The sequence below is a fragment of the Scyliorhinus torazame genome, chromosome 3 (genome assembly GCF_047496885.1).
Source record: "Scyliorhinus torazame isolate Kashiwa2021f chromosome 3, sScyTor2.1, whole genome shotgun sequence".
NCBI lineage: Eukaryota > Metazoa > Chordata > Chondrichthyes > Carcharhiniformes > Scyliorhinidae > Scyliorhinus > Scyliorhinus torazame.
Window position 1 is genome coordinate 186,106,549 of NC_092709.1, and position 27,270 is coordinate 186,133,818.

The 27,270-nt window shown below is 46.0% G+C and overlaps 1 protein-coding gene across 2 annotated transcripts in view; it reads left to right on the forward strand.

Annotated features, from left to right (window-relative positions):
* wdr19 (WD repeat domain 19) overlaps positions 1–27,270 on the forward strand; it is a 247,311-nt gene that overhangs the window by 159,887 nt on the left and 60,154 nt on the right. For both annotated transcript variants that reach the window (XM_072496582.1, XM_072496581.1), the window contains exons 20-24: positions 8,509–8,618; positions 9,297–9,354; positions 10,929–11,075; positions 13,519–13,601; positions 25,391–25,474. In XM_072496582.1, the coding sequence (XP_072352683.1) occupies positions 8,509–8,618; positions 9,297–9,354; positions 10,929–11,075; positions 13,519–13,601; positions 25,391–25,474 (482 nt within the window). The remainder of the gene's footprint in view (positions 1–8,508; positions 8,619–9,296; positions 9,355–10,928; positions 11,076–13,518; positions 13,602–25,390; positions 25,475–27,270) is intronic.

Here is a 27,270-nt window from a genome sequence, read left to right on the forward strand (position 1 = left end):
AGGCCGGAGAATCGCCGGAGACGCCCAAAATGGTGATTCTCCGGCACCCCCGCTATTCTGAGGCCCGGATGGGCCGAGCAGCCAGGCCAAAACGGCGGGTTCCCCCCGGCGCCGTCCACACCTGGTCGCTGCAGTCGTGGGCGGTGCGTGAACGCTGGTGGGACGGCCTGTGGGGGAGCGAGGGGGGATCCTGCACCGGGCTTCACCTGCAATGTGGGGTGGCTCGCGATCGGTGCCCACGGATCGTCGGGCCATCCTCTCTGAAGGAGGACCTCCTTCCTTCCGTGGCCCCGCAAGATTCGTCCCCCATCTTCTTGCGGGGCGGATTTGGACAGGACGGCAAACACGCAGGCGCGGGTTGGCGCCGGCCAACCCACGCATGCACGGATGACGTCCGTTATGCGGCGCCGGCCGCGTCACCTATGCGGCGCCGCTTTTACGCGGGCGACAAGGCATGGCGCGGGTAGATGACACGGCCCCTATACTGGCCCATTGTCAGGGCCTGAATCGGTCGGGACCGGGGCCGTTCCGCGCTGTCGTGAACCTCGACGGCGTTCACGACGGCGCGGCCACTTCGGCGTGGGAGTGGAAAATCCCGCCCACGATATTGGCAAACATAAAACTAAAGCTGTTTAAAAATTGTACATTTTTTTAAAAATATATATTTTATTCAAGATTTTTTGGCCAAACATAACAGTACGTAGTGTTTCTTTTACACAACAATAAAGCAATATAAATAACAGTGGCCAGTTTTAAACAAATAAATAAATAATATATGAACAGAAACAAAAATCAAACTAAATGGCAACTGCCTGGTCAAAAATAAATACTCTCCAAAGATACAATCCAACAGTCCAATATACATTACCTAAAACAAGTGCCTATACATATACAGTGACATCCCTGAGAGTCCGTCCGATTCCTCCCCCCCCCCTGGGTTGCTGCTGCTGTCTTCTTCTTTTCCATTCCCTCTATCTTTCTGTGAGGTAGTCGACGAACGGTTGCCACCGCCTGGTGAACCCTTGAGCCGAACCCCTTAGTACGAACTTAATCCGTTCTAACTTTATAAACCCTGCCATGTCGTTTATCCAGGTCTCCACACCCGGAGGTTTGGCTTCCTTCCACATTAACAATATCCTGCGCCGGGCTACTAGGGACGCAAAGGCCAAAACATCAGCCTCTCTCGCCTCCTGCACTCCCGGCTCTTCTGCAACCCCAAATATAGCCAACCCCCAGCTTGGTTCGACCTGGACCCCCACCACCTTCGAAAGCACCTTTGCCACCCCCACCCAAAACCCCTGTAGTGCCGGGATAAAAATTGTACATTTAGTCTTAGCATATGTTCCTTTAGAAATTAAGTGAAGAAAATCAATTAAAGCAAAACACTGCAGATGTTAGAAATCTGAAATACAAACTGTAGATGTTGGATAAACTCAGCAGGTCTGGCAGTGTCTAAGGAAAGAGACAGATAACATTTTGGGTCTAAACAATCCTTCTATAGAACTGAACAAAGGTAAAACTGTCGGAGTGACTATAGTGGAGGAGTGGACCAGGATATCACAGAGGAAGTGGTCCCTGTGGAATGCTGACGGGGAGGCTAATGTGTTTCGTGATAGCATCATGCTAGAGTTGGCAAAAATGGCGGAGGATGATCCTTTGAATGCAGAGGCTGGTGGGGTGAAAAGTTGGGTCAAGATGGCCTATGTCATGGTTCCACAATGTGGAGATGCCGGCATTGGACTGAGATGGGTACAGTAAGAAGTCTTACAACACCAGGTTAAAGTCCTTTGGAATCACTGGCTTTCGGAGAGTAGCTCCTTCATCAGGTGAGCGATGAACGTGCTGCGCTCCGAAAGCTACTGATTCCAAAGAAACCTGTTGGATAACCTGGTGTTGTAAGACTTCTTACTATGGTTCCACAAGGGAGAGGAACGGGTGAGGGCAGAGGTACGGGGGATGGGTCGGACCATTTGAGTGCCCGGTCAACCACAGTGCCAGAGGAAGGAAACCTTAGTTGAAGAAAAAGGTAGACCGGTCAGAGGTGCTGTTTTCGAAAATTGTCCTTAGTTCATTGCCCCAAACCATTCATCCCATTTCCATGTTGCCTTCCCCTGCAATCGCAGAAGGTGCAACACCTGTTCCTTTACCACCTCCTTCTTCACTGTCCAAGGATCCAAACATTCCTTTCAGGTGAATCAGAATTTCACCTGCACCTCCTTCAACTTGTTCAGCTGTATTCACTGATCAAAATGCGGTCTCCTTGACAATGAGGAGACTAAACGCAGATTGGGTGACTGCTTTACGGAACACCTTAGCCCCATCTGCCAGCATGATGCCAGCCACTTGCCATTTCAACTCGGCATCATGCTCTCATGCCCACATGCCCGTCCCAGGCCTGCTACAATGCTCCAGTGGTGCCCAACGTAAGCTGTCAGAATATTACCTCTTCTCTGATTAGGCACATTACAGCCTTCTGGACTCGACAGTGAGTTCAACAACTTTAGACAGTAAACTTCCCCCTCCGTCCCCCAGGGGCTGGTTTAGCACACTGGGCTAAAGAGCTGGCTTTGAAAGCAGACCAAGGCAGGCCAGCAGCACGGTTCAATTCCCGTACCAGCCTCCCCGAACAAGTGCCGGAATGTGGCGACTAGGGGCTTTTCACAGTAACTTCATTTGAAGCCTACTTGTGACAATAAGCGATTTTCATTTCATTTTCATCTTAACCCCCTCCCCCCACCATGCCCCTTGTAATTGTTGACATTTATTTTTCAGCTCCCGGGCCTGCCCAACGTAACCCCACCCCTCCCCCACTTGGCCACCTGTCCTTGGTTGTTCAGTTGTTCCCATTAACACATTCTGCTGTCTCGCCTTTTGTCACCATTAGTACTCTTCATCCCTTAATGGCACCATTAACACTCCCCTCTTCCTTATGTCCATGACAAATTTGACTACATCTCCTTTGCCCCAACCTATCCTAGATCTTCTATTTTGCCCCACCTCTATCACCCCTTTCCAACTATATATTCTGTGCATTTCTACCTACCTTCAGTTCTGTTGAAGGATCATTTAGATCCGAAATGTTAACTCTGTTTCTCTCCATCGATGCTGCCAGACCTACTGACTTTATCCATCATTTTCAGTTTTATGTAAGAAGATCAATAGTTTGTTAATAGATCCAAATATGTTATTAATAAAGCAGTGAATTAAAAACTTTAACATAATGCACCACAGGGTTATAGGATATGAGTTTACCCTTTGATGTTACTGTGCTATTGCAGGGAGACACAATGCACAGGTAAGATGTCCTCCTACAGCTTGTATATGCTCCCTGTACCCTATCCCACACCAAGTCCCATTTACCAATTACTCCTGGTCTCACTGACCTACATTGCCATCCAGTATCTGAGTGTCTCAAAGTTAAAATTCTAATTGTTATGTTTAAACCTCCTCTTTGCCTGACCTCTTCCTATCTCTGCAATATCCGCATGCCCTACAATCACCATTAAATTTTCCATTCCTCTGACATTGGCTTCTTTGGTGTATACTCCTTTTAACTCCCCATTATTGGCCGTCCTGGACCATGCAATCTATAATTTACTCAAAATGAAGTGGAGAGGCTATGGGGATTATCTATAATTTACTCTATAAAACCCTTGCCTTCTTCACCTCATTTTGCTTCTTTAAAATCCACAGAATCCCTACAGTGTAGAAGGTGGCCATTCGGCACATCAAGTTAGCATCAACCCTCCAAAAGAGCACTCTACCAGGCCCACTGCCTCACCCTCTTCTCATAACCTCGCACATTGATCATGGCCAATCCACCTAATCTACAGCATCTTTGAACTGTAGGAGGAAATTGGAGCACCCGGAGGAAACCCACGCAGACATAAGGGAGAAAGTGCAAACTCCACACAGACAGTAACCCAAGGCCGGAATTTAACCCAGGTCCCTGGCGCTGTGAGACAGCAGTGCTAACCACTGTCTCCCACCAACCTATTCTTTGACCAGGCTTTTAGTCACCCCTTCTAATATATAGCTCAGCATACATTTATTTTTAATTGCACTTCTGTGAAGTGCTTTGGGATTTAAAAAAATATTTATAAACGCAATTTATCTTTGCTGTTTTAGGAACAGGTTCCGGCCCTCTCAGCTTTGATTAATGCAAGGGTGGGGCAAACCTGAAAATGGAGGGAAAAAAGACACACGCACATCGACTTGATGATATATCATTAATTTTGATAGAAGTAATTATCGATGGACTTCCGGTGACGGCGGGTGGGAGGTGGCCGCACAATGGAGGGCTCCCGTTCGGCAACAGCATTTTCAGGGCTTTAAGCCCGGTCCCAGGGTCCACGGAGGCGGCAGAAGCAGGGAGAAGGCATGGAGGAGGCACAGTGAAGACACAGGAGGAAAAGAAGAACAAAGAAAAATGTCGAGGGTGAGCAAGAAAACGGCCGGAAAAAAAAACAGCTGAAGGTCCGTCGGGGAGTGGAAAGGTCACCGCGGGGTCACCAAGGAAAATGGAGGCTGGAGCACTAGGGAAGGCCGCACTGCTTACGGCTGAAGAAATAACTAAGGTGATGGCTGCGGAATTTGAAAAGCAGTTGGCGCAGATTGCGAAATGCATGGAGACGGTGAGGAAGGAGATGAGAGAGGTTTTGAGTGTGCTGGTGGAGGAGGCGGTTTCCCCGGTGAGGACGGAGGTGGCGAGCGCAGTGGCAGAGGTGCGAGAGCAAGGGGAGGCGCTGAAGAAAGTGGAGGAGACGTTATTGCAGCACGGTGATCAACTTGCCTCGATGGGGAAAGTGATGCGGAAGGTGATGGATACTAACAAGGATCTGCGAGGAAAAATGGAAGACCTGGAAAACAGATCCAGGCGATAGAATTTGAGGATTGTGGGGCTGCCCGAAGGAGTTGAAGGACCGAAGCCGACTGAGTATTTTGCCGCGATGCTGGCAAAACTATTGGGGGAGGGGGAGGATCCCTCCCGATATGAACTGGATCGGGCTCATCGGTCGTGGAGGCCTGTACCAAAGGCGAGTGAGCCGCCAAGGGCAGTGACTCTGTGCTTCCGTAGGCACAGTGTGAAGGAGAAGGTCCTGAGCTGGGCCAAGCAGAAGCGGGTAGTGCAGTGGGCTGGAGCTGGTATACGTGTATACCAGGACTTTACGGTGGAGCTGGCAAGGAGGCGGGCTGCCTTCAACCGGGTGAAGAGGGCACTGTACATTAGCAAGGTGCGGCATTGTATATCCAGCGAAGCTGAGGGTGACTTACAAGCTCAGGGACTTTTATTTTGGAACGGCGGAAGCAGCGGAGGAGTTTGCGAAAGCAGAAGGACTGTGGCAGAACTGACAAATTGAGGAATGGCCATGTGCCGATGTAGCCTCATGACTGTATTTTCTTCTTTTTTGTATCACTGCGTGCGGGTGTAGAGACTAAAGGAGCCAATGTGGTATATATTTGGACAAGGGAAGGGACGGGACTTTCACTCGAAATGAGGGTTCTTTGGGGTGTAGGTGGATATGCGGGGTTTGTGTGCTAAAAGGGGATCTTTGGGCTTTCCTACGGCCGGGCAAGTGGGAAAGGGACCCGGGCGGGGGCCTCCACGCTGGCCGGTTTAAGCCGGCCAGTGAACGGGAGTGAGGTGGGGGGAGGGGCTGCAGCCATCGGAGCCTGGCAGAACAGGGTCCGAGTGGTCTAGCCGGGGTGGAAAGTTGGGGGGAACTTGCTGATTATTGTTTATTGTTGATGGATGTAAATGTGGGAGAAAATGTGAAAAAGGAGGAGAATTTAAAAAAAAATGTAAAAAAGAAGTAATTATCGATTCACCGAACCTACTTTCTCAGTCAGTTGAACTATGCCCAAGATAGTCTTAATGTGCAGTTTGTTCCTGTTTTCCTGTCTGGATTTAAAGATGGTAAAGCAAAATATTGTTTGAAAAAATCGATTACTAGAATTGATTTTTCATTTTGTACTGCTCTGAAAACATAAAAGCTGTGTTAGAAGGATAATGGCTAGGAAATATTTATTAGTTCCTAAATTCCTCATTGTCTGTAGGGTAAGCTTCTAAAGAAGGATTTGAAAATGGAAATCAATATTGCATGTTAAATGGACTTTCAAGCTGCTTGTTGGCTATAATCATCACCTCCAGGAAACACTTTGGGTCTCGACTGCTTGTGTAACATACTAATATCATCTGTTCATTCTCTCCTAAAAATAGTGAATGTGGAGCTAATTGTAGATAGTATTTTAATGTCAGAATTTTGTCAGAATTGTGGGAAGGAAAGAGTTTGCCATGTCCTCATTTATTCATTGTCCACATACAAATTGGACACTGCCATTTTGTTTCTACTATATGAGGGACCATTCTATGCTGCCACATACTGGGAGGTATTTAATGCAGGCAGAGCCAATGAAAGCCCCACGTCACCAATCAGGCACTCAACTTGACAGTGGCAAGCCATCTCCGTGACCAAGGCTGACAGCTCTTCCTTGCTCGGCAGCGTCACCTGGAAGGCTGTAGCTGCTGCCAGTTCTAATCCCACCTGAGGTCCAAGAACACCGATGGACCCAGGCATAGGTGAGTGATGGCAGGGGCATGTGTTGCAGGAGAGCAAGGGCAGCGGAGTGACTTTCAGCTGGCCGTCCTCTGCCCGTATCTCAATCAGGCAATGAATACCTTTGAATGAAGAACACCTAACCCAGAGCGTCAAGTAACCCTGCCATTATTTACTTTTCAGGTTTCTCACATAGCGAGTCCCTCGCCCTCTGCTGGGTGAATAACAACAGCAGCAGGATGAAGCCCTTAGGCGGGCATTAATTGCCACCCGAGGCACAATTGGCGACGGGTTAGGAAGGATGTCCATGGGCCTTCCTGTGGTGGACTTAATTGAGGCAGAAGTGGGAAAGCAGCAGGTTCCCACTGGACCCGTCTCCCAGGATATCCGGCATTTGCTGCCTTATAGATGACCCCACAGGCTCATCACCTGCCTTGGATTCAGCAGGGACCACCAGACTATAGGGACTCCCCCACAGGGACACCCTGTTTGGAAGCGAGAGATAAAGTGTCCAAGTGTGTGGATGAAGGAAGTCCAGTTGATTTAGGTTATATGGATTTTAGCAAAGCCTCTGGCAAAGTCCCACATGGGAGACTGATTGAGTAGGTTGAAGCACATGGAATTTAAGGAAAGTTGTCGAGATGGATCCGAAACTGGTTTAGTAATAGAACACAAAGGGTGGTGGTAGAAGGCTGTTTGAGTAACTGGACGTGTCCATTGGTGTACCACAGCGATTAGAGCTGGGTCCCTTATTGTTTGTTATATATATATATATATATATATATATAAATGAAGGGTAGCACGGTGGTGCAGTGGTTAGCGCTGCTGCCTCATGGCGCCGAGGTCTCGGGTTCGATACCGGCTCTGGGTCACTGTCCGTATGGAGTTTGCACATTCTCCCTGTGTTTGCGTGGGTTTCGCCCCCACAACCCAAAGATGTGCAGCGTAGGTGGATTGGTCACGCTAAATTGCCACTTAATTGGAAAAAATTAATTGGGGACTCTAAATTTATAAAAACAAATATATAAATGATATAGACGAGAGCATGGGGGGGGGAATGGTTAGAAAGTTTTCAGATGACACCAAGATTGGTAGGGTGGTTAACATAGACGGATTGGTCTGATGGGCAGGGCAGTGGCAGATGATATTTAACCCTGAAATGCAAGGTAATGCGCTTTGGAAGAAGAAACAGGACAATGGAGTATGTAATGAATCGCAGGACACTAGGAAGCTCAGAGGAACAGTTGGATCTTGAGGTTCACAGATCCCTGAAGGCAGAATAGCAGATGAATAGGGTAGTTAAGAAGGCATATGGGATACTTGCCTTTACTAGTTGTGGCATAGAATATAAGAGCAAGGAGGTTATGTTGGAGCTGAACTGAACGTTGGTTAGGCCACAGCTGGAGTACTGTGTGCAGATCTGGTCACCTCACTATTGGAAGGAGGTGATTGCATTGGAAGGGGTGCAGAGGAGATTCACCAGGATGTTGCCTGAGATGGAGCATCTGAGCTATAAGGAGAGACTGGATAGGCTTGGATTGTTTGCTTTAGAGCAGAGAAGATTGAGAAGGGATGTGATTGTGGTGTATAAGATTATGATGGGTTTTGACAGGGTAAATGGTAAGCAGCTGTTTCACTTGGTTGGGGGGGTCATTCACAAGTGGCATGGTTTTAGGGTGAGGGGCAGAAGATTCCAAGGGGATTTGAGAAAATACTTTTTCACTCAGAGAGTGGTGAGAATCTGGAATGCACTGCCTGGAAGGTAGTGGAGGCTGGAAACCTCACAACCTTTAAAAAGCACTTGGATGAGCGCTTGAAACACCATCACATTCAAATGCTGGTAAGCGGGATTAGTGCAAGATTAGAGATAGTTATTGTCGGTACAGACTCGATGGGCGGAAGGGCCTTTTCTGTGCTGTACAACTCTATGACTATGACTCTTCTCATGTAGATGCGGAGGGATCTACAACATTGGGACAGTGCTCTGCAATTAGCTAAACGACTGGCTCCTGATCAGATTTCGTTTATCTCCAAAGAGTATGCTATTCAACTAGAGTTCACGTAAGTATAAAAAATTGGGCTCTTTTATGTTTGAAATATATTAATAATCCCCCTGTGTAATGGCAAGTTACGATACAGTCTACGCTTATTCAGTCACTTAATGCAAATCACATGCTAATTTTTCATGTCAATTTATGCTGCTTAATTTGAATGACCCAGATCATTTGAATTCCTTTGTGCAAAAAGTTACTTTGAATTAACATTTGAGTATGCAACGTATGCAATTTACTGGTACAGAATTTGGACATCAAAAGGATTGGAATTTTTAAAATCTTTGTTTGCATTATTCAGGCTATCTATTTTTTGTCTTACTTGTTGAGGAACATGTTCATATCTCTTGTTCTAGAATTATAGTATCCAATAAAAGCACTAATTTTTCACATATAATGTTTTCTTATATACAAACCCTCTTCTACCACTGAAACATTTTTGCATGTAAGTGCACCTAGATTTTGTGTCAGTTCTCTAATATAAAAGTGCTCATTAGATATAAAAATCAATGTTCATCTTTGATTCAATAAATCACTTACTAATCACGTGATCTCACCTATATTTCCATGAGTTACATTATGTACAAATGAAGTTATGGAACATTGCAAAATAGACTTGCCTTATTTTTGGATTAATGGTAACTATATCCTTTTAAGTCTGCCACGTTAACCAATATATGTTTTTCAGGGGAGACTATGTGAATGCATTGGCACATTATGAAAAAGGCATGACCGGAGACAATAAGGCAAGATATTGTTGATTAAGTTGTCCTACTTAATGGATCATAACAAACCTATTGTGTGACTGCAATAATGAACTTTATGCACTTAACATTATGTTGCTTCAGAAATAATCTCAGATAATTTTAAACCGAGGATCTCATTGAATCCTCAAAATGTACCGCATTAAGCCAAATTTTATAAGCAATGTATAATGGCCCAAAATGATTGGTTTTGCTGTTCATTTGTGTGTGTGTGTCAGGTGTGACTCACTGGGTAGCCCAATCGTCTCTTAAGTCTAAGTAGTTTAAAATCCTACTCCAGAGTCTTGAGTACAAAAATCCAGGTTGATACTTCAATGCAGTATAGGACTTGTGTTGCACTGTTGAGGGTATTGTCATTCAAATAAGATGTTAAACAAATGCGCCATCTGCTTACTCAGATTATTTTCCACTATTTTGGAGAACTTCTTATAGACAGAACTTCACACAGAGTTATAGAACATAATGGGCTGGATTCTCTGGGAGATTACGGACTGGATTCTCCGATTGCCGACGCCGAAATCGCGTTCGGCAATTGGCCAGAGAATCCGTTTTTACACCAAAATCGGGGGTGGCACCATTTTTGGGATGCTTGCTGCTGGAGGAGGTGGTGGAAGCAGGGACGATAGTGACGTTTAAGGGGCATCTTGACAAATACATGAATAGGATGGGAATAGAGGGATATGGACCCCGGAAGTGTAGAAGGATTTTAGTTTAGACGGGCAGCGTGGTCGGCGCAGGCTTCGAGAGCCGAAGGGCCTGTTCATGTACTGTACTTTTCTTTGTTCTTTGATCCGTGCCCATGTGATTCCCAGCCGCGGGGACCAGAGAATTGCAGGAGGTTGGAGCATAGGGCACCGGGCCCGCTATATAGATGCAAATGGGTCATTGAGACCCATTTATATTTATTTCCATGTTCCTGCTGACATGCAGTGTGGGCCTTGTTGCCACAGCCAGTAGGGGGGGTGGTGGTCAGAGCACGCCTTCGGGCGCTGACCCCGATTTTGCCCAACGCCACGTTCTCCGTCCCATCGGGGAACGTGATCCGAGCATCCCAGGACGGAGAATCTCGCTCAAATGTATTTAATAATAATAGTAACATGATGCTCGTGATCAGCTCCAACACCAATTGGTTCCTCTGTCCTGTGCTCACTCACAACTCTTTTTCTCTCTCATTCTACCTCCCTCCTCCATAGAACCACTGGGGTTGGCCTTATGCACCAGATTTCCACATTCCAGGGGCACAACTCCACCTTCTCAGAGATAAGCACCCTCAGTATTGTTCCACTGGTATGATTTAAACATCTCACAGCCCCAACAATTGCAGTAGATGTGATTATAATTTGTTAACACTCAGATCACACACTTCTATGTCATGTTACCTGTCCTCTCCCTACCTGACTCCCACTGGAATTCCCTGTCTCAAGTTCTTTGTGCCAGTCTCCCAAAGTCAAAGTATCATTACTCTTCTACACAACAGTACATTTCTAGTCCCTAGTATGTCTATCTAATTAGTTTACAGCTGCTGATATTTTTCTGTTATGTTTTTTTCTGCATAGTACCTTGACCATGATGATGCTTGCTTAGCTGGAATTGCAAGGATGTCAATTCGGATGGGGGACATTCGGCGTGGAGTCAACCAGGCAATCAGACACACCAACAGAATTTTGAAGAGAGACTGCGGTGTTATTCTAGAGAGTATGAAGGTATAAGATGATCCCTGGATTAGTCAATGGATAAGTGGGACTATACGGCCAGGAGACACAAATAGCAGGAATAGCAAAATGATCAAGACAAACCATGGAAAAAATATCAATATTGGAGGTCTTATTGCTCTTCACAAGGACTCGTTTTAAAGAGTGAGGCAGACATGCAACTTGTGCAGTGGCGCAGAACAGGTAATATTGGCCCACCTGTTATGTGCAACACCCGATATTCGGTTCCTTTGACTGCAGTGGAACTGAATATCAGATGTTACGTCGGTTATTCGTTGTTTTGCACACTGCCCAAGATGCATGTCTACCTCAATGAGTTTACATAGGTAGAGATTCAGGATAGTAATTTTGGGACGCTTTGCTCTGCTGGATAATGTTGGATAGTTTAGTGGTAGCCTCTCGGCATCAGATTGTAGATTTAAACTCAACTTAGAAAATGTATTTCTATTTAACAGGCAGGCATTTAGAAGAGGCATTAACAATGGGTCGCTAACCTGTTCTTTAGAGAAACTTGTTGCGGACAGGTGTGTTCCCTATGAAACCAGGAAAATATATATAAATGTATGTGCAGAATGTCATATGTACTTTTAAATAAGTTATTTTCTTGACCTAACATCTTCAAGATCCAATCTTCATTTAGAAAATATATATTAGGCAATAACAATTCCTGCCTTTCCTGATTTCAGTGCTTTCAAGAAGATTTATTAAGCACATATAGTTTGTGACATCCATACTGCTACTTGTTAATCAAGTCTATATATGCACAAACACACAACAATGTCCTGATATACGCAAGTTGTTACTAATTACTAATCCCTAATTTTGTTCAAGTAATATACCTGCTTTGTCACATAGAGGTTTAATTATTGCCTGCTACAAATCATAAGATCTATGTATTTTCCTTTAGTAAGTAATTTTAACAGAACAGAAAGCTAATTGCTATTTAGGATACTGCTAATACATTGTGTTGCCAACTGCAAAGTAATTTATGGGTATATTTTGGCACTCCACATCCAGAGTTACAAGTACTAAGAGTACATATCAGGAATATAAAGTGGTTTCAAGACATGTTATTGTGTAAAGTGGAGGGGTCAGTCATTAAGGGCGTAGGTTTAAGGTGCATGGGATAAAGTTTAGAGGAAATGTGCGAGGCAGGTTTTTTACACAGAGGGTGGTGAGTGCCTGGAACGCGCTGACGAGGGCGGTTGTGGAAGCAGATACATTAACGACGTTCACAAGGCATTTCGACAAATACATGGATAGGATGGTATAGAGGGATACGGCACTAGGAAGTGCTGAAGGTTTTGCCCAAAGGTGGTATGACCAATGCGGGCTTGGAGGGCCGAAGGGCCTGTTCTTGTGCTATATTGTTCTTTGCATTTGGTCATTGAGATTAGTAGTAGATTTCCTGATATGCATTCTGCCCACAAGGCAATGCACTCAGCACTAATTTATAAAGTGGTTTCAAAACATATTATTGTGTAAGGTGATACTTATATTAGGGTTTTGTTTAAAATCTGTTGCTGAAATACCTCTTGATATGAAATTCCTATGTGGATCCCACTAAGGAATTTGAGGTACAAGTGTTCTGAAGGGACATCAGCTAAAAGTAGTTTGTCACATTATTGGGACTGATATTTTTGGAGACAGATTGCAGGCATTTTTTTTTTTTTTATAAATGTTTTTTATTGGGTTTTTGAACAAAGTATATTTACCGTTATGTACACAAAATAGAATACACACACGTATATATATATATATATATATATAGAGAGAGAGAAGGGGACACGCACAAAAAACAAAACAACAAAAAAAAGTTAGAATAAAATAACTGGTAGGGTATTATGTACTAGCTCAACAACAGCAACTCTGTACAATTGGCAATATTGTTTTTAGCACATAAGTAGGCATCTGTTTGTGGGGGGGGTGGGGAGAAACTGGGGGGTACATATACATTTGGGCACCGGGGAAACAATTACAGAGGGCAATACGCAAATGGATCTGGTGTTGGTGTTGTCATTACAGGCATCTTTGACCTCTGTGTTTTAGCAAATAGTTATTGGAGATGTCGCGATATGGAGTGGGTACCCTGTGAATAGTGTCTTAATAGCCCAATCCATTGACATCAGAGTTGGTGATGTTCTTTTCCTTTATAACGCCTCTATGTTTTCCCTGTGAAATGTTTTAATACAGAACTCCACCATAGAATCCTACGGCATATTTTTTTAAACAAAGAGTAGAATTTTATTTTTTTTAAATGCCATTTTTGTAGGATTGTGTATTTGCAACTTCCAATACTTCCACACTATAACTCACTCTTAATATTCTAGAATGAAGCCAAAAGAAATAAAAGTTAAATCCAGAATCATCAGAGTCTATGTCATGACTGGTTTTCTAAACTGTAATCTTGTGAATGTTTATGTTTTACTCACAGCAATTCTCCGAAGCTGCTCAGCTCTATGAGAAAGGACAGTACTATGACAAAGCAGCATCTGTTTACATCCGTTGTAAAAACTGGTAAGAAATGTTTCCTGATGTATCAAAGTTATTTTTAAAAGGAACAGATGATGCTTTACAAACTGTGCCAAATAACATGTTTTATCTCTAGTAGTTGACTCTTACCTCTTTTATGAACTTTCTTTGTTTCTTATTGTACAAAAGAATGAAGCATACTTGGAGGAAAATTCTGTTCCCTTTTCTGATTTTGTAGTTCCATTTCACTATAAAACACTAAACTAATCAGAAAGGGAATATTTGTTTTAAAATAGTGCCAGCAAGGGTTTCATGTTTTTACAGTAGAAGAAATCAATCAGATAGTGAGAATAACATTCAACTCTTTTTTAACCATCATGATAGTTTCCTCTACTCTGTAACTATCAAACATAGGAAAATGACAAGTTACATCCTAACTGTTTCATAAATGATGTGTCTGGTCTTTTCTTTGTAACTTGTTGAACTTCCGGAAACCATTGTCACCAACACTGCTTCACTGGTAACTTGTTTCAACTTGGCTCTCTGCACCTCGTTGTCTTGTACTTCAGTCTTTTCTGCTGGTTGTCATTTACTCTATCCCCAGACACTCATTCCTGGGTCTCTGTTAACTCTTTTGACTCAAGACCAGTGTCACAGGAGATGGGCTGGTGCTCATTGGAGGGACACATTCCACAGTCTGAACTTCCACGTGACACAATCTCCATTTGAATTTCAGGTGGTGGTATGGAATGGGCATCTTCACCTTTAAAGACACAACAGGGGCGTACACACTTAGAGCCGGGATATGGAGTTTTAAAAATGATAATGTGGTCCTGGGCGGTTGCCAATGAAAACAGGCTTAGAGTTCACAATGCACGATTAACCAATGCCCTTCCAACTTCATGTTGTTTGCTCATTATAATTATTTTTGCATGCAGCCAGCATCCCCGCGCTGTTCATTGGCTGGGGACCCAATATTGTGAGGGGTTAAAGGCAACCTGCACTATTTAAGCTAACCTGCACCTCTTTGAGGAAAGGGCATTGTGGCTGCAAGTTGTCCTACAAATGAGTCTGGAAAAAAATGAAGAATGGCTAATCATAAGAATGTGTGAACATCAAGGTTTTTGGATGCTATCTTGGATCTTGTCTGAAGAGGTGGAAAGAAGATGCCCTGTCCCTCAAGTGGCACAGAGGCCCTCCAGACACGTGCTCAGAAGCCAATGGCAAGGAATAGCAGAGGGGGCTATTGGCAGGAGTATAACCCAAAAACATGGATTGATAAAGCTGTGACCATCACAGGCGTAAAGCCATTTAAGATGAGGGAATCCAAATAGTCACTTGGTAGTACAAAACTTGGGTTTCTGTAAAAAAGAGACATGCTTTTGAAGTTTTCATCTTGCAATCATGTGGACATATGATTGCAGCACGGTAGCATTGTGGGCATATGAGGGCAGCATGGTAGCATTGTGGATAGCACAATTGCTTCACAGCTCCAGGGTCCCAGGTTCGATTCCGGCTTGGGTCACTGTCTGTGCGGAGTCTTCACATCCTCCCCGTGTGTGCGTGGGTTTCCTCTGGGTGCTCCGGTTTCCTCCCACAGTCCAAAGATGTGCAGGTTAGGTGGATTGGCCATGATAAATTGCCCTTAGTGTCCAAAATTGCCCTTAGTGTTGGGTGGGGTTACTGGGTTATGGGGATAGGGTGGAAGTGTTGACCTTGGGTAGGGTGCTCTTTCCAAGAGCCAGTGCAGACTCGATGGGCCAAATGGCCTCCTTCTGCACTGTAAATTCTATGATAATCTATGATATGCAAGAAGGCCAAATTTCAAAGGCAACAACAATTTATGCAAGATGAAAAAAGGGGTGTGGTCGGTAGACAAGTTGGTTGTGATTGTTAGAGCCTTGGGGCGTCATTCTCCGACACCCCGCCAGATCGGAGAATGGCCGTTGGCTGCCGTGAATCCCGCCTCCGCCGAAGTCTCCGGTACCGGAGATTGGGCGGGTGCGGGAATCGGGCCGCGCCGGTTGGCGGGACCCCCCGCTCAATTCTCCGGCCCGGATGGGCCGAAGTCCCACCCAGAAATTGCCTGTCCCGCCGGCGTAAATCAAAGCTGGTCTTTACCGGCGGGATCAGGCGGCGTGGGCGGGCTCCTTGGTCCTGGGGGGGGGGGGGGGCGATCTGACCCCGGGGGGTGCCCCCACGGTGGCCTGGCCCGCGATCGGGGCCCACCGATCCGCGGGCGGGCCTGTGCCGTGGGGGCACTCTTTCCCTTCCGCCACGGCCTCCACCATGGCGGAGGCGGAAGAGACTCTCCCCACTGCGCATGCGCGGGAAACTGTCGGCGGCCGCTGACGCTCCCACACATGCGCCGCATTTCCGCGCCAGCTGGCGGGGCAATAAACGCCATTTTCGCCAGCTGGCGGGGCAACAAACGCCATTTCCGCCAGCTGGCGGGGCAACAAACGCCATTTCCGCCAGCTGGCGGGGCGGGAATCCCTCCGGCGCTGGCCTAGCCCCTCAATGTTGGGGCTCGGCCCCCAAAGATGCGGAGCATTCCGCACCTTTGGGCCGGCGCGATGCCCGCCTGATTGGTGCCGTTTTTGGCGCCAGTCGGTGGACATCGCGCCGTTGGGGGAGAATTTTGCCCCTGCAGTGGCAAATGCAGCAGGAAACTATTGTCCCCATGCTTTTGTTCATTCGAAAAAGATGCAATATCTGGACATATCCCTTTGGGTGCAGAGGTCAGGTCCCTATATATGAATATTTGTAGTTTCTAGCAGGCGTAAGTGAGCTACATTGGGAGCTTGATTGATAATCTATATTGGTAGTTGGCGTAATTCCTGGCACACTCAATATTGTTCAGCAACTGCTGCCTAATAATGGAATTGCATCTAATGTTATACATTGTGTTCTGAGTTTTGCAAGCATGGGTTGGTTGAGTACAGTCAGTACTCTGCCCATTGAGAACAACCGAAGGGGCGTGCTGTTTGATGCGATCCACCAACATACCTGGCATCTCACTGACACTGAAATCCATATACCATGTTACTCATTTGTGTGCCAGGCAATGTGGTGATATGCATGTGCACATCAATGTTTATAGTTATCTAACAATGTATATAAATATTGGTACAACCTCCAACTAGCAGGTGGCAATATAGATCCACCATGTGACTTGAGAGATTCAGCAGTTGGTAGTGAATCATGCTTGAGGACAGTCTCACTAGAAGTAGCTCCAGCAGAATTCACTGAATTCATTTATTAGTTACCATTTGTATTATAGATCGTTAGTTATCTTTCCACGTGTCAATCTTGTTAATAAATGATCTTACTCGTCAAAGAACTAGATGTTCTGTGTGCATCTATACTACAGTCATAACACAGAACATAACAGGAAGAATGTCTTTTTGACTTGACAGCAGCACCCTGTAAGTGGAAATCACGGTATTCAAAAGCAGCATCCAAAAATAGCTGCAGTAGAAACTCAGGCTAGTGTCATGCAAAGTCAGCTTTCTGATGTAGAAGCTTAGACTGCTGCCTTCATGGTTCTCGGAAGTCACTGTTCAAAGGGACTTCCAAGACCCACAGCACTCCACAAATCTGCTCTTCAGTGAAGTGCAGCATGGAAGAGTGGCAGTGGCCCCATGGCTCCATTCTCCTCCCACCCCTTGTTGATGCCTGTCAGCCAACTAACTTAAACTGCCGTCACCTAGGCCAAGTCCACAGTCTGCAGATAGATCACTTTGACCCAGAGCTGGTACAAGCAAATTACTGCGGATGCTGGAATCTGAAACAAAAGCAGAAAATACTGGACAATCTTAGCACGTCTGACAGCATCTGTGGAGAGAGAAGGGAGCTAACGTTTTGCGTCTGGATGACTCTTTGACAGCTGCTTGGGGTCCCAATCCAAGATCATCTGCAATTGTCTCCACTGAAAGTCAGCATCTTTCCATCTGCCATTCCGTGACCACTGGGGAGGTGACTCATGAAAATATGAGGTCAGGTAAAGACAAACAGAGGAGGCAGTAAAAGAAAGCATAATGGTGATTGTTTTGTTTTTGTATGCACGCTGGCATGATTTAATTTATAAATTTTGCATTGGAAACTACATTTTCTGTTGGCTTTTACTTTTGCATTATAGCAAAGAGGGCAATGTAATGGTCAGTGACAGGGGAAGGTAGTCAGTGTGGGACTCTTGGTGATTAGCGAATTAGGATGAGGTTATTGATATTGCTCAATAATTATTTGTTCATGCTGAGTAGAAAGGGACAGTCTATGTTGCAGCCTCTCATCCTCGTCCTTCTCGTCTGTCTCCTACTTTACCACCTCTCCCTCTGTCTCCTCCTTGAGCTGCTGCTTCTTGTCCTATATGTGGTGGTAAGTGTCATCTCTCATGATGGTAAAATTCTGCAATATGCCACACAGTTGAAGACTGCAAGGCTCCTCCAGAATGGTCCACACAGTAAAACGATTGCTTCAAGGGTGCTAATGATCTGCTCTTTCATGTGGTAGCGTCGCTTTCCATGTGTGCAGGTAGTGCACATGCGGGTTGCGCACTGGTATCATAATCATGTCATCAATGGATAATCCTGGGCTCTCAGTGGCCACCCTTTGGTTTGCTGTGGAGTTTAGCTGGCACAGTGAATTGCTGCAGAATGAAGGCACCATGACAGCTGCCAGGATACCGGACATTGAAATGCATGATTTCCTGCCTACGGTCACACCAGTAAAGTGAGTGGAACTCCATTTATTTTCAGTGTGTGGCAGAGTTGTCATGCACTGTCCAAAAAAACATTGCGTATGCAGTCAATGGTATCCTGCACCATGAGAAGCCTGTAATCCTAGAAAGATTCACGTGTGTGCTCGCCTGCTGGTCTCAGGCTTGACAGAATGAAATATTCTCTTTGAATAGAGAGCTGCAGTGGCCTCCCTTACGTGACAGTGGATGGTAATCTGCGAGATGTTGCAGATATCTCCAGCCTGGAATGAGCCAGTTGCATAAGTTCTTTGGCTGCAGCAGATGGCAGGCTTCAGTGAGAATGTCCTTATTGAAGCATAAATTGTTATTCGTTGAGGTTCAGGTAGAAAGATTACTTCCTAAACACCCTATGTGGATATGGCTGCTGGGTGAGAGCCCTTCTCTCCCTCCTCCATTCTCTTCTAGCACCTTGTCCTGCTCTGCATGACCTCTGTGAATTCTTCCAGACATGCTGCCTCCAGGGCTGACTGGTATCTGGGAGCAACTGATTTGTACAGAAGTCTTGAAGTCAGCAAAAAGCCCTTCAGTGCCTCCCACTCTCTGTAGAATTGTGCAACTGAAAAGAATGCTAGAAAGTGCCAAACACGACTTCCGGTGGCGACTATGAAGGAGTAAGTCGCACATTTGGTGGCTCCCGCTCTGGTCGGACTTTTGGACTTTTCCCCCGTTTTTCTACTGGACTTGAATTGTAAAACAGATGTTAGTGTACAATTATTTACTGAATTCCCACTTTGCTGCATGGAGAGAAGGACTAGAAGTGTTCGTAAGGGCAGAAACAAAAAGATAGAGAAGGCTTGGACTGTAGCTGCAACAGAAGACAGCATGGCGGAAGTTCGGACCTCTGGCTTGTCGACCCAGCAGGCTATGGAGCAGCTGATGCAAGTCATTCAGGAAGGCTTTGCTACGCAGAAATGGGACTGCTTGGACCTGATAAAAGAGTCGATTGAGCAATTGGAGCATAGATTGAATGCCCAGGATTGGGCGATCCAGAAGGTGGAGAAGGGACTGGCTGAGCAGGAGGAACATCGGACTGCGGTTGAGCTGGAGGTGGGGATGCTGAGGGACCAGCAGAAGAAGCTCCTGGAGAAGGTGGAGGACCTAGAAAATAGGTCCTTCCGGAAGAACCCAAGAATCGTCGGGCTCCCAGAGGAGTCCGAAGGAATGGACGCTGGGGCATACATCGCAGACATGTTTGTGAAGCTGCTGGGGGACGGGGCATTCTCCCGGCCCTTGGAGGTGGATTCACAGAGCATTCGCGAGGAAGCCGCGAATGGGAGACCCCCCCCGAGGGCAATGGTGGTGAAATCCACAGGTTCTCGGATAAGGAGCGCATTCTACAGTGGGCCAAGCAGACACGCTGTAAATGGGACAATAGCATCCTGCGGGTTTACCAGGAACTTAGTGCAGAGGTGGCCAGGAGAAGAGCAGGCTTCAACCAGATCAGGTAGATCCTTTTTAAGAAAAAGTTGAAGTTTGGACTGTTATACCCAGCCCGTCTCTGGGTCACGCATGAGGATCAGCACTTCTACTTCGAGTCGCCTGAGGACGCGTTGGACTTTGCGAAAAAGAAAGAGCTGGTGCAGCACAGCCTTGGCCTCGTTGAACCCTGCCCGCCACTTTGCCAACTCTGCTCCAATGCCCTGATGAATTGCACCTTGTTCCCTTCCCACTCGCAGGTACGTTTCTCCCTGGCCCAACGCAAAATAAGCAATGAAAATCGTTTATTGGCACAAGTAGGCTTCAAATGAAGTTACTGTGAAAACCCGCTAGTCGCCACATTCTGGGGCCTGTTTGGGGAGGCTGATATGGGAATTGAACCGTGCTGCTGGCCTGCCTTGGTCTGCTTTCAAAGCCAGCGATTTAGCCCTGTGCTAAACCAGCCCCTAAGTGATTATTATTAGTGGTGGTGATGGACGCTGAGAAGGCGTTTGATCGGGTGCAGTGGATGTAGTTGTTTGAGGTGCTGGGGCGGTTTGGGTTCGGGCAGGAGTTTGTGGATTGAGTCCAGCTGCTGTACAAGGCGCCAGGGCGAGTGCGGATGAACCGAATGGGTTCAGGGTACTGTGGGCTACGTCGTGGGACGAGACATGGGGACCGCTCTACTCGTTGCTTTTCGCCTTGGCAACAGAGTGTTGGCAATGGCGCTCAGGGCGTCGAGTGATTAATCGGGGGGAGTACCGAGCATAGCATTTCACTATATGCGGATGATTTGTTACTGTATATCTCGGACCCGATGGGGAATATTGGAGGGATTATGGAGATTTGGGGGGAATTTTGGTTGGTTTTCAGGATATAATTTGAGCATGGAAAAGAGTTGTGGTGTTCCCCATCAATGTCAGAGGGCAAGAAAGGAGATTAGGGAAGTTGCCATTTAGGGTGGTGGGGATGAGCTTCCGGTACCTAGGTATTCAAGTGGCACGGAGCACGGCCCAGCTGCATAGATTGAACTTGGCTGGATTGGTGAAGGGGCTGAAGGTGGGCGGGTTTTAAAAGGTGGGATGTCTTGCTGCTGTTGCTAGCTGGGTGGGTGCAGACAGTGAAAATGTCGGTGCTGCCTTTGTTTCCGATCATGTTTCAGAACCTTCCTATTTTTGTCCTCAAGTCTTTTTTTTGGAAAGTCAGTGGGGGGGGAGGGGGGGGTGGCCTTGCCGAATTTGATAAATTTCATCATAGAATTTACAATGCAGAAGGAGGCCATTCGGCCCATCGAGTCTGCACCAGCTCTTGGGAAGAGCACCCTACCCAAGGTCAACACCGCCACCCTATCCCCATAACCCAGTAACCCCACCCAACACTAAGGGCAATTTTGGACACTAAGGGCAATTTATCGTGGCTAATCCACCTAACCTGCACATCTTTGGACTGTGGGAGGAAACCGGAGCACCCGGAGGAAACCCATGCACACACAGGGAGGATGTGCAGACTCCGCACGGACAGTGACCCAAGCCGGAATCGAACCTGGGATCTTGGAGCTGTGAAGCAATTGTGCTATCCGCAAGGCTACCGTGCTGCCCCCAGAAATTGATGGAGAGGGAGGGTGCCCCGGTGGAGGATATTAAACACAAGTGGGAGGAGGAGCTGGGTGGGGAGGCTTGGATGTGGGCAGAGGCCTTTCGGAGGGTGAACACGTCCTCGCCGTGTGTAAGGTTGCACCTAATCCAGTTTAAAGTGGCACATAGGGCCCATATTACGGTGGTGAGAATGAGCAGGTTCTTTCCGGGGGGTGGGGGATAGGTGTGGGCGGCGATTCCATAAGACATAGGAGCAGAATTAGGCCACTCAGCCCATCGAGTCTGCTCCGCCATTCAATCATAGCTGATATTTTTCTCATCCCCATTCTCCTGCCCTCTCCCCATAACCCCTGATCCCCTTAGTGATCAAAAACTTATCTATCTTTGTCTTGAAGACACTCAGTGATTTGGCCTCCACAGCCTTCTGCGGCAAAGAGTTCCACAGATTCACCACCCTCTGGCTGAAGAAATTCCTCCTCATCTCTGTTTTAAAGGATCGTCCCTTTAGTCTGAGATTGTGTCCTCTGCTTCTATTTTTTCCTACAAGTGGAAACATCCTCTCCATGTCCACTCTATCCATGCCTCGCAGTAACCTGTAAGTTTCAATAAGATGCCCCCTCATCCTTCTAAACTCTAACGAGTACAGACCCAGAGTCCTCAACCATTCCTCATACAACAAGCTCTTCATTCCAGGGATCATTCTTGTGAACCTCCTCTGGACCCTTTCTAAGTTCAGCACATCCTTCCTTAGATACGGGGCCCCAAGTCTGGAGGTGGTGATATTTGGTGTGTCGGAAGACCGGCAGTATGGGGGTTGGAGAGAGAGGCCGATGTATTCGCCTTTGCCTCCCTGATAGATGGGAGATGGATTTTGTTGAGCTGGAGGGACTCGGAGCCGCTTGAGGTTGGAAAAGGTCAAGTTTACTCTGAGGGGGTCGGTAGAGGAGTTCGCCCGGAGGTGGAAACCATTCATTGATTTCTTCAAGGAGAATTGAGGGGTCAGCAAGGGGGAGGGGGGTTGTTGAGGGGGGTAAGGGGGTTAAAATGAGGAAGGCGGATCTTGGCGGGATGTTGGTGTCAGGGGGGTTGTGGTTGTTAATTGGGTTGATGTGTCGTTCTTCTGATATTCTATATTCTGTGTATATCTGGTAAATGCCTTGAATAAAAATATTTTAAAAATAAATCCAGCAAGCCTATAAATCTTATCTATTTCCTTCTTAAATATATTCAGTAACTTGGCATCCACAGCCTTCCATGATAGAGAATTCCATAGGTTGACCACCTGAGTGAACAATGTTCTCCTCATCTCAATCCTAAATGGCCTTTCCCGTATCCTGAGACTGTGACCTCTTGTCTAGACTCTTTCCCCCCCCCCCCCCCTCCCCCCAACCGCCAGCCAAAGGAAACAAGAGGAAACAAAATCCCTGCATCCTGTCTGTCCAGCCCTGTTTCAGTGAGATCCTCTCCCAATCTTCTAAATTCCAGTTTGACCCAAACTCTCCCCATATAACAATTCTGCCATCCCAGAAATCAATCTGGTGAGCTTTCCCTGCATTTCCTCTGGCAAATATATCCTTTCTTCAATAAGGAGACCAAAGCTGCACAAAATACTCCAGATGTGGTCTCACCAAGGGCCTGTACGGCTGCAATACATCCTTGCTCCTGTACTCAAGTCCTCATGCATTGAAGGCCAACATATCATTTGCCTTCCTAACTGCTTGCTGTATCTGCATGCTTGCTTTCAGTGACTGATTGGTATACTAGGACACCCAGGCCCCTTTGTACGTCAACATTTCCCAATCTAATATCATTTAACTTACACTCTGCCACTCTGTTTCTCCATCCAAAGTGGATAACTTCACATTTATCCACATGGTCTGCATCTGTCATGTATTTGCCCAATCACTCAACTTGTCTAAATCACCTTGAAGTCTCTTAAAATCCTCCTCAACACTCACATTCCCACCAACCATTGTGTTGTCAGCAAACTTGGAAATATTGCATTAAGTTCTCTCATCCCAATCATTGATGTACATTGTGAATAACTGGGACCCAAGTACTGATCCCTGTGGGACCCCACTAGTCTGCCACTTCGAAAAAGACTAATTTATTCCTAATCTCTGTTTCCTGTCTGCTAACCAATTCTCACTCCATGTTAATATATTACCCTCAATACCATGTGCTTTAATTTTGCACACTAACCTCTTATGTGGGACTTTATCAAAAGCTTTCTGCAAATCCAAATAACCACAAGAAGATAGAAACCATTCTTCAACGTTACAAGTCCGGTGAGACCACCACACCTAGAGTACTGTGAACAGTTCTGGGCACTTCACCTTAGGCATCATATAGATTAGATTAGATTTAGATTTAATGTCACGTTACCGATGTACAGTAAAAAGTATTGTTCCGCATATAGTCCAGGCAAATCACTCTATACATGGAAACATAGGACATACGATAAACACATGAGAATACATAATACAAAGACATAAACATAGACAGCGCATGAAGTATACAGTATGTTCTACAACCGTATAGAAGATGTGTAGAAAGATCAGTTCAGGCCCTAAGAGGGTCATTCAGGAGTCTGATAACAGCGGGGAAGAAGTTGTTTTTGAATTGATTGGTGCGTGTCCTCAAACGTTTTGGCCTTGGAGAATTGTAGTATTGATTTACTAGAATGAAACCTGAACTGTAAGGGTTAATCTACAAGCAGTGATAAAACACACTAGGATTGTCTTCCCTGGAATTGAGAAGGTTGAGGGTTGATTTTATCAAAAGTTTTCAGAACCTTAAGGGGACCAGACAGGATAAATAAAGAAGCTATTTCCACCGGTCAAGAGTCCAGGACTTGGTTTTAAAAATTAGAACTAGACCTTTCAGGAATGAAATTAGGAAACATTTCTACAGAAAAAGAATAGTAATGTTTGGGACTCTCTTCCACAAATCAAGGTCTAATGTTAATTTTAAAACTGAGATTTTTGATAACTTTTGTGAACCAAAGCTCCTGAGGAGTATGGGGCATATGAAGTTAAGTGGCAGACCAGCCATGATTTCATTGAATAAGAATATAAGAATGATGGTACAGATTTGAGAGGCTAAGTGACCTGTTTCTAAGCTCCCAAGTGAAAAGAATCAAAGGATTTGTTTATTTAATGGATTGGTGAGCTGGAAACTGACCACAACTTTTGTTTTCAGATTATATGGTTCCTGTTACAATTATGGGGCGAAATTCTCCTACCCGCCCCGCCATATTTCTGCCCCGACCCGCCGGCGGGAGTCTCCGTAACACCGGCCGGTCAATGGGGTTTCCCATTGTGGGGCAGCCCCATGCCGTCGGGAAACCCCTGGGCGCCGGCAAAACTGAGACTCCCGCCGGCGGAGAATGACGCCTCATGGTCTTTCTGTTTTATCTCTGTGTTTAAAATGGCTAATTACAACTGAAAGTCTCACATGCACAGTCGCCTATTACATTTTTTTTCTAATTGTAAATAAAGCATATATAAATCCTTGCAAATTGATTCTAATTGTATTGTTTACAAATATTTAAATATCATGCATTATTTAATTTATAAATTATTCTAACAAGTAGTTTTAGTCTACCAGAATCTTTTCCTCTGTCTCAAAGCCACAGGAGAATCTGGTGGATTTCACACGTAATAAAGGACACTAGAGGTTAATTGTGAAACCTGGGCATGCGAGGCCATACACAATGCATAAAGCTGCGAATTTCCATTTATTGCAGACTCGGTTTGTTAATGAAAACCAGCTTTGAGCGACAAACGCTGAAATGTTGGGAGAGGGGAGGGCTCAAGTTTAACAGTCACTTCATTTGTGAAATTAGAAGCAATTTACATTGATATTTTTTAACAAAACATTCTCTGATCAGAACACAAAAACATGTAATGCCAGGTTGGTAGATTAAACCTGTAGTAGATTTTTTTTTAACTCCAGTATTTTCACACTGTATTGCATCACTATATTGTTTTACATGCTTCTGCTCAAAAACATTTCTGTCAGATACAGCCATATTAAAGATCTCTTTTTTTTATGTCACCCAGGGCAAAAGTTGGAGAGCTTCTCCCTCATGTAACATCTCCCAAGATACACCTGCAGTATGCAAAGGCAAAGGAAGCTGATGGAAGGTACAATCTTGTACAATTGGAATATAATTACTGTAGGTAACTGGAACATAGAAATAAGAGTTCCCCTGTCACCCTGTTCTGCATTTCAACCATATCATGACGCATCTGTACCTCAACTCTATCTAGTCACCTTTCAACTTTCATACCTATGTTCTTGCCGAACAAAAATATGTTGACCTGTCTTAAATTCCAATTGACCCAGTCTCCACAGTCTTACTGGAGAGAAAGTTCCAACTTCCAAGTACCGCTTGTGTAAGAAGTGGTGCCTGATTTCACTTCTTTACCACCGAGGTCTAATTTTAAGATTGTTCTGAATTCCCATGCCAGAGGAAATAGTTTCTTTGCATCTGTTCCATCAAATTTCTTTATCATGGTAATCACCTTGACTGTGTCCCCCTCATCCTTCTAAACACTTAAGAAGTCAAAATCAAGTTTATGCCATCTGTCTTGATAATTTAATTGAGTCTTAAAACCACTTATGAACAATTTACGTTGATCCTTAGGAAGGGCTTGCTTGTCAGATGTTCTAGATGGTTAAAGACAACTAAAAGTAGTTTCTGAAGTTAGTCGCTCCCACTGATCAAAGACCAGCTTCAAACAACTTCACTGTGGCAAGCAATGGTAGCTTCTTCTTGTCGCCAACTAGGAAAGGATACCACTTTAGGAGATACGAATCATATTGTGAAAACTGCATCCTATGCTTTTGCAACAGTTTGATCAAATCATTTGAGAGACCCTCGACGACACGAGCGGCCATGCAGATCAGGGGCGTCATTCTCCGACCCCCCAGCGGGTCGGAGAATGGCCGTTGGCCGCCGTGAATCCCGCCCCCGCCAGTTGCCAAAGTCTCCGGTACCGGATATTCGGCGGGGGCGGGAATTGGGCCGCGCCGGTTGGCGGGCCCCCCGCTCGATTCTCCGGCCCGGATGGGCCGAAATCCCGCCGAGAAATTGCCTGTCCCGCCGGCATAAATTAGAGTACCTATTTACCGGCGGGACAAGGCGGCGTGGGCGGGGTCCTGGGGGGGCGCGGGGCGATCTGGCCCCGGGGGGTGCCCCCACGGTGGCCTGGCCCGCGATCGGGGCCCACCGATCCGCGGGCGGGCCTGTGCCGTGGGGGCACTCTTTCCCTTCCACCTCCGCAACGGTCTCCACCATGGCGGAGGCGGAAGAGACTCTCCCCACTGCGCATGCGTGGGAAACTGTCAGCGGCCACTGACGCTCCCGCACACGCGCCGCCCTGACATGTCATTTCCGCGCCAGCTGGCAGGGCAACAAAGGCCGTTTCCGCCAGCTGGCGGGGCGGAAATTCCTCCGGCGTCGGCCTAGCCCCTCACTCTTGGGGCTCGGCCCCCAAAGATGCGGAGCATTCCGCACCTTTGGGGTGGCACGATGCCCGTCTGATTGACGCCGTTTTGGGCGCCAGTCGGCGGACATCACGCTGGTTGGGGAGAATTCCATTTTCTCTGACAATTGAACAGGTTCAACTGCATCAAGAAAGGGATGGATTTTGGACGCAGTACTTCATGGTTGCCAAGATCTTTGGAGGATTTGTACTTTCTGAATTCTCCCTCCGTGTACCCGACATCTAGGGATTGAAAAATGTAAACAGGAGCTCATGACTCTGTTTTAAACCAGGATATTGACAGGGTGGTCAGTTGTAACACATGCCAGATGCATCATTACAAGCAAACAAGAGAACCTATGCAAATATCTGATTTACCTGCGGCACCATGGCAGAAAGTAGCTATGGATCTCTTTCACTTATGAGGGAAAGATTATTTAATGATCATAGAC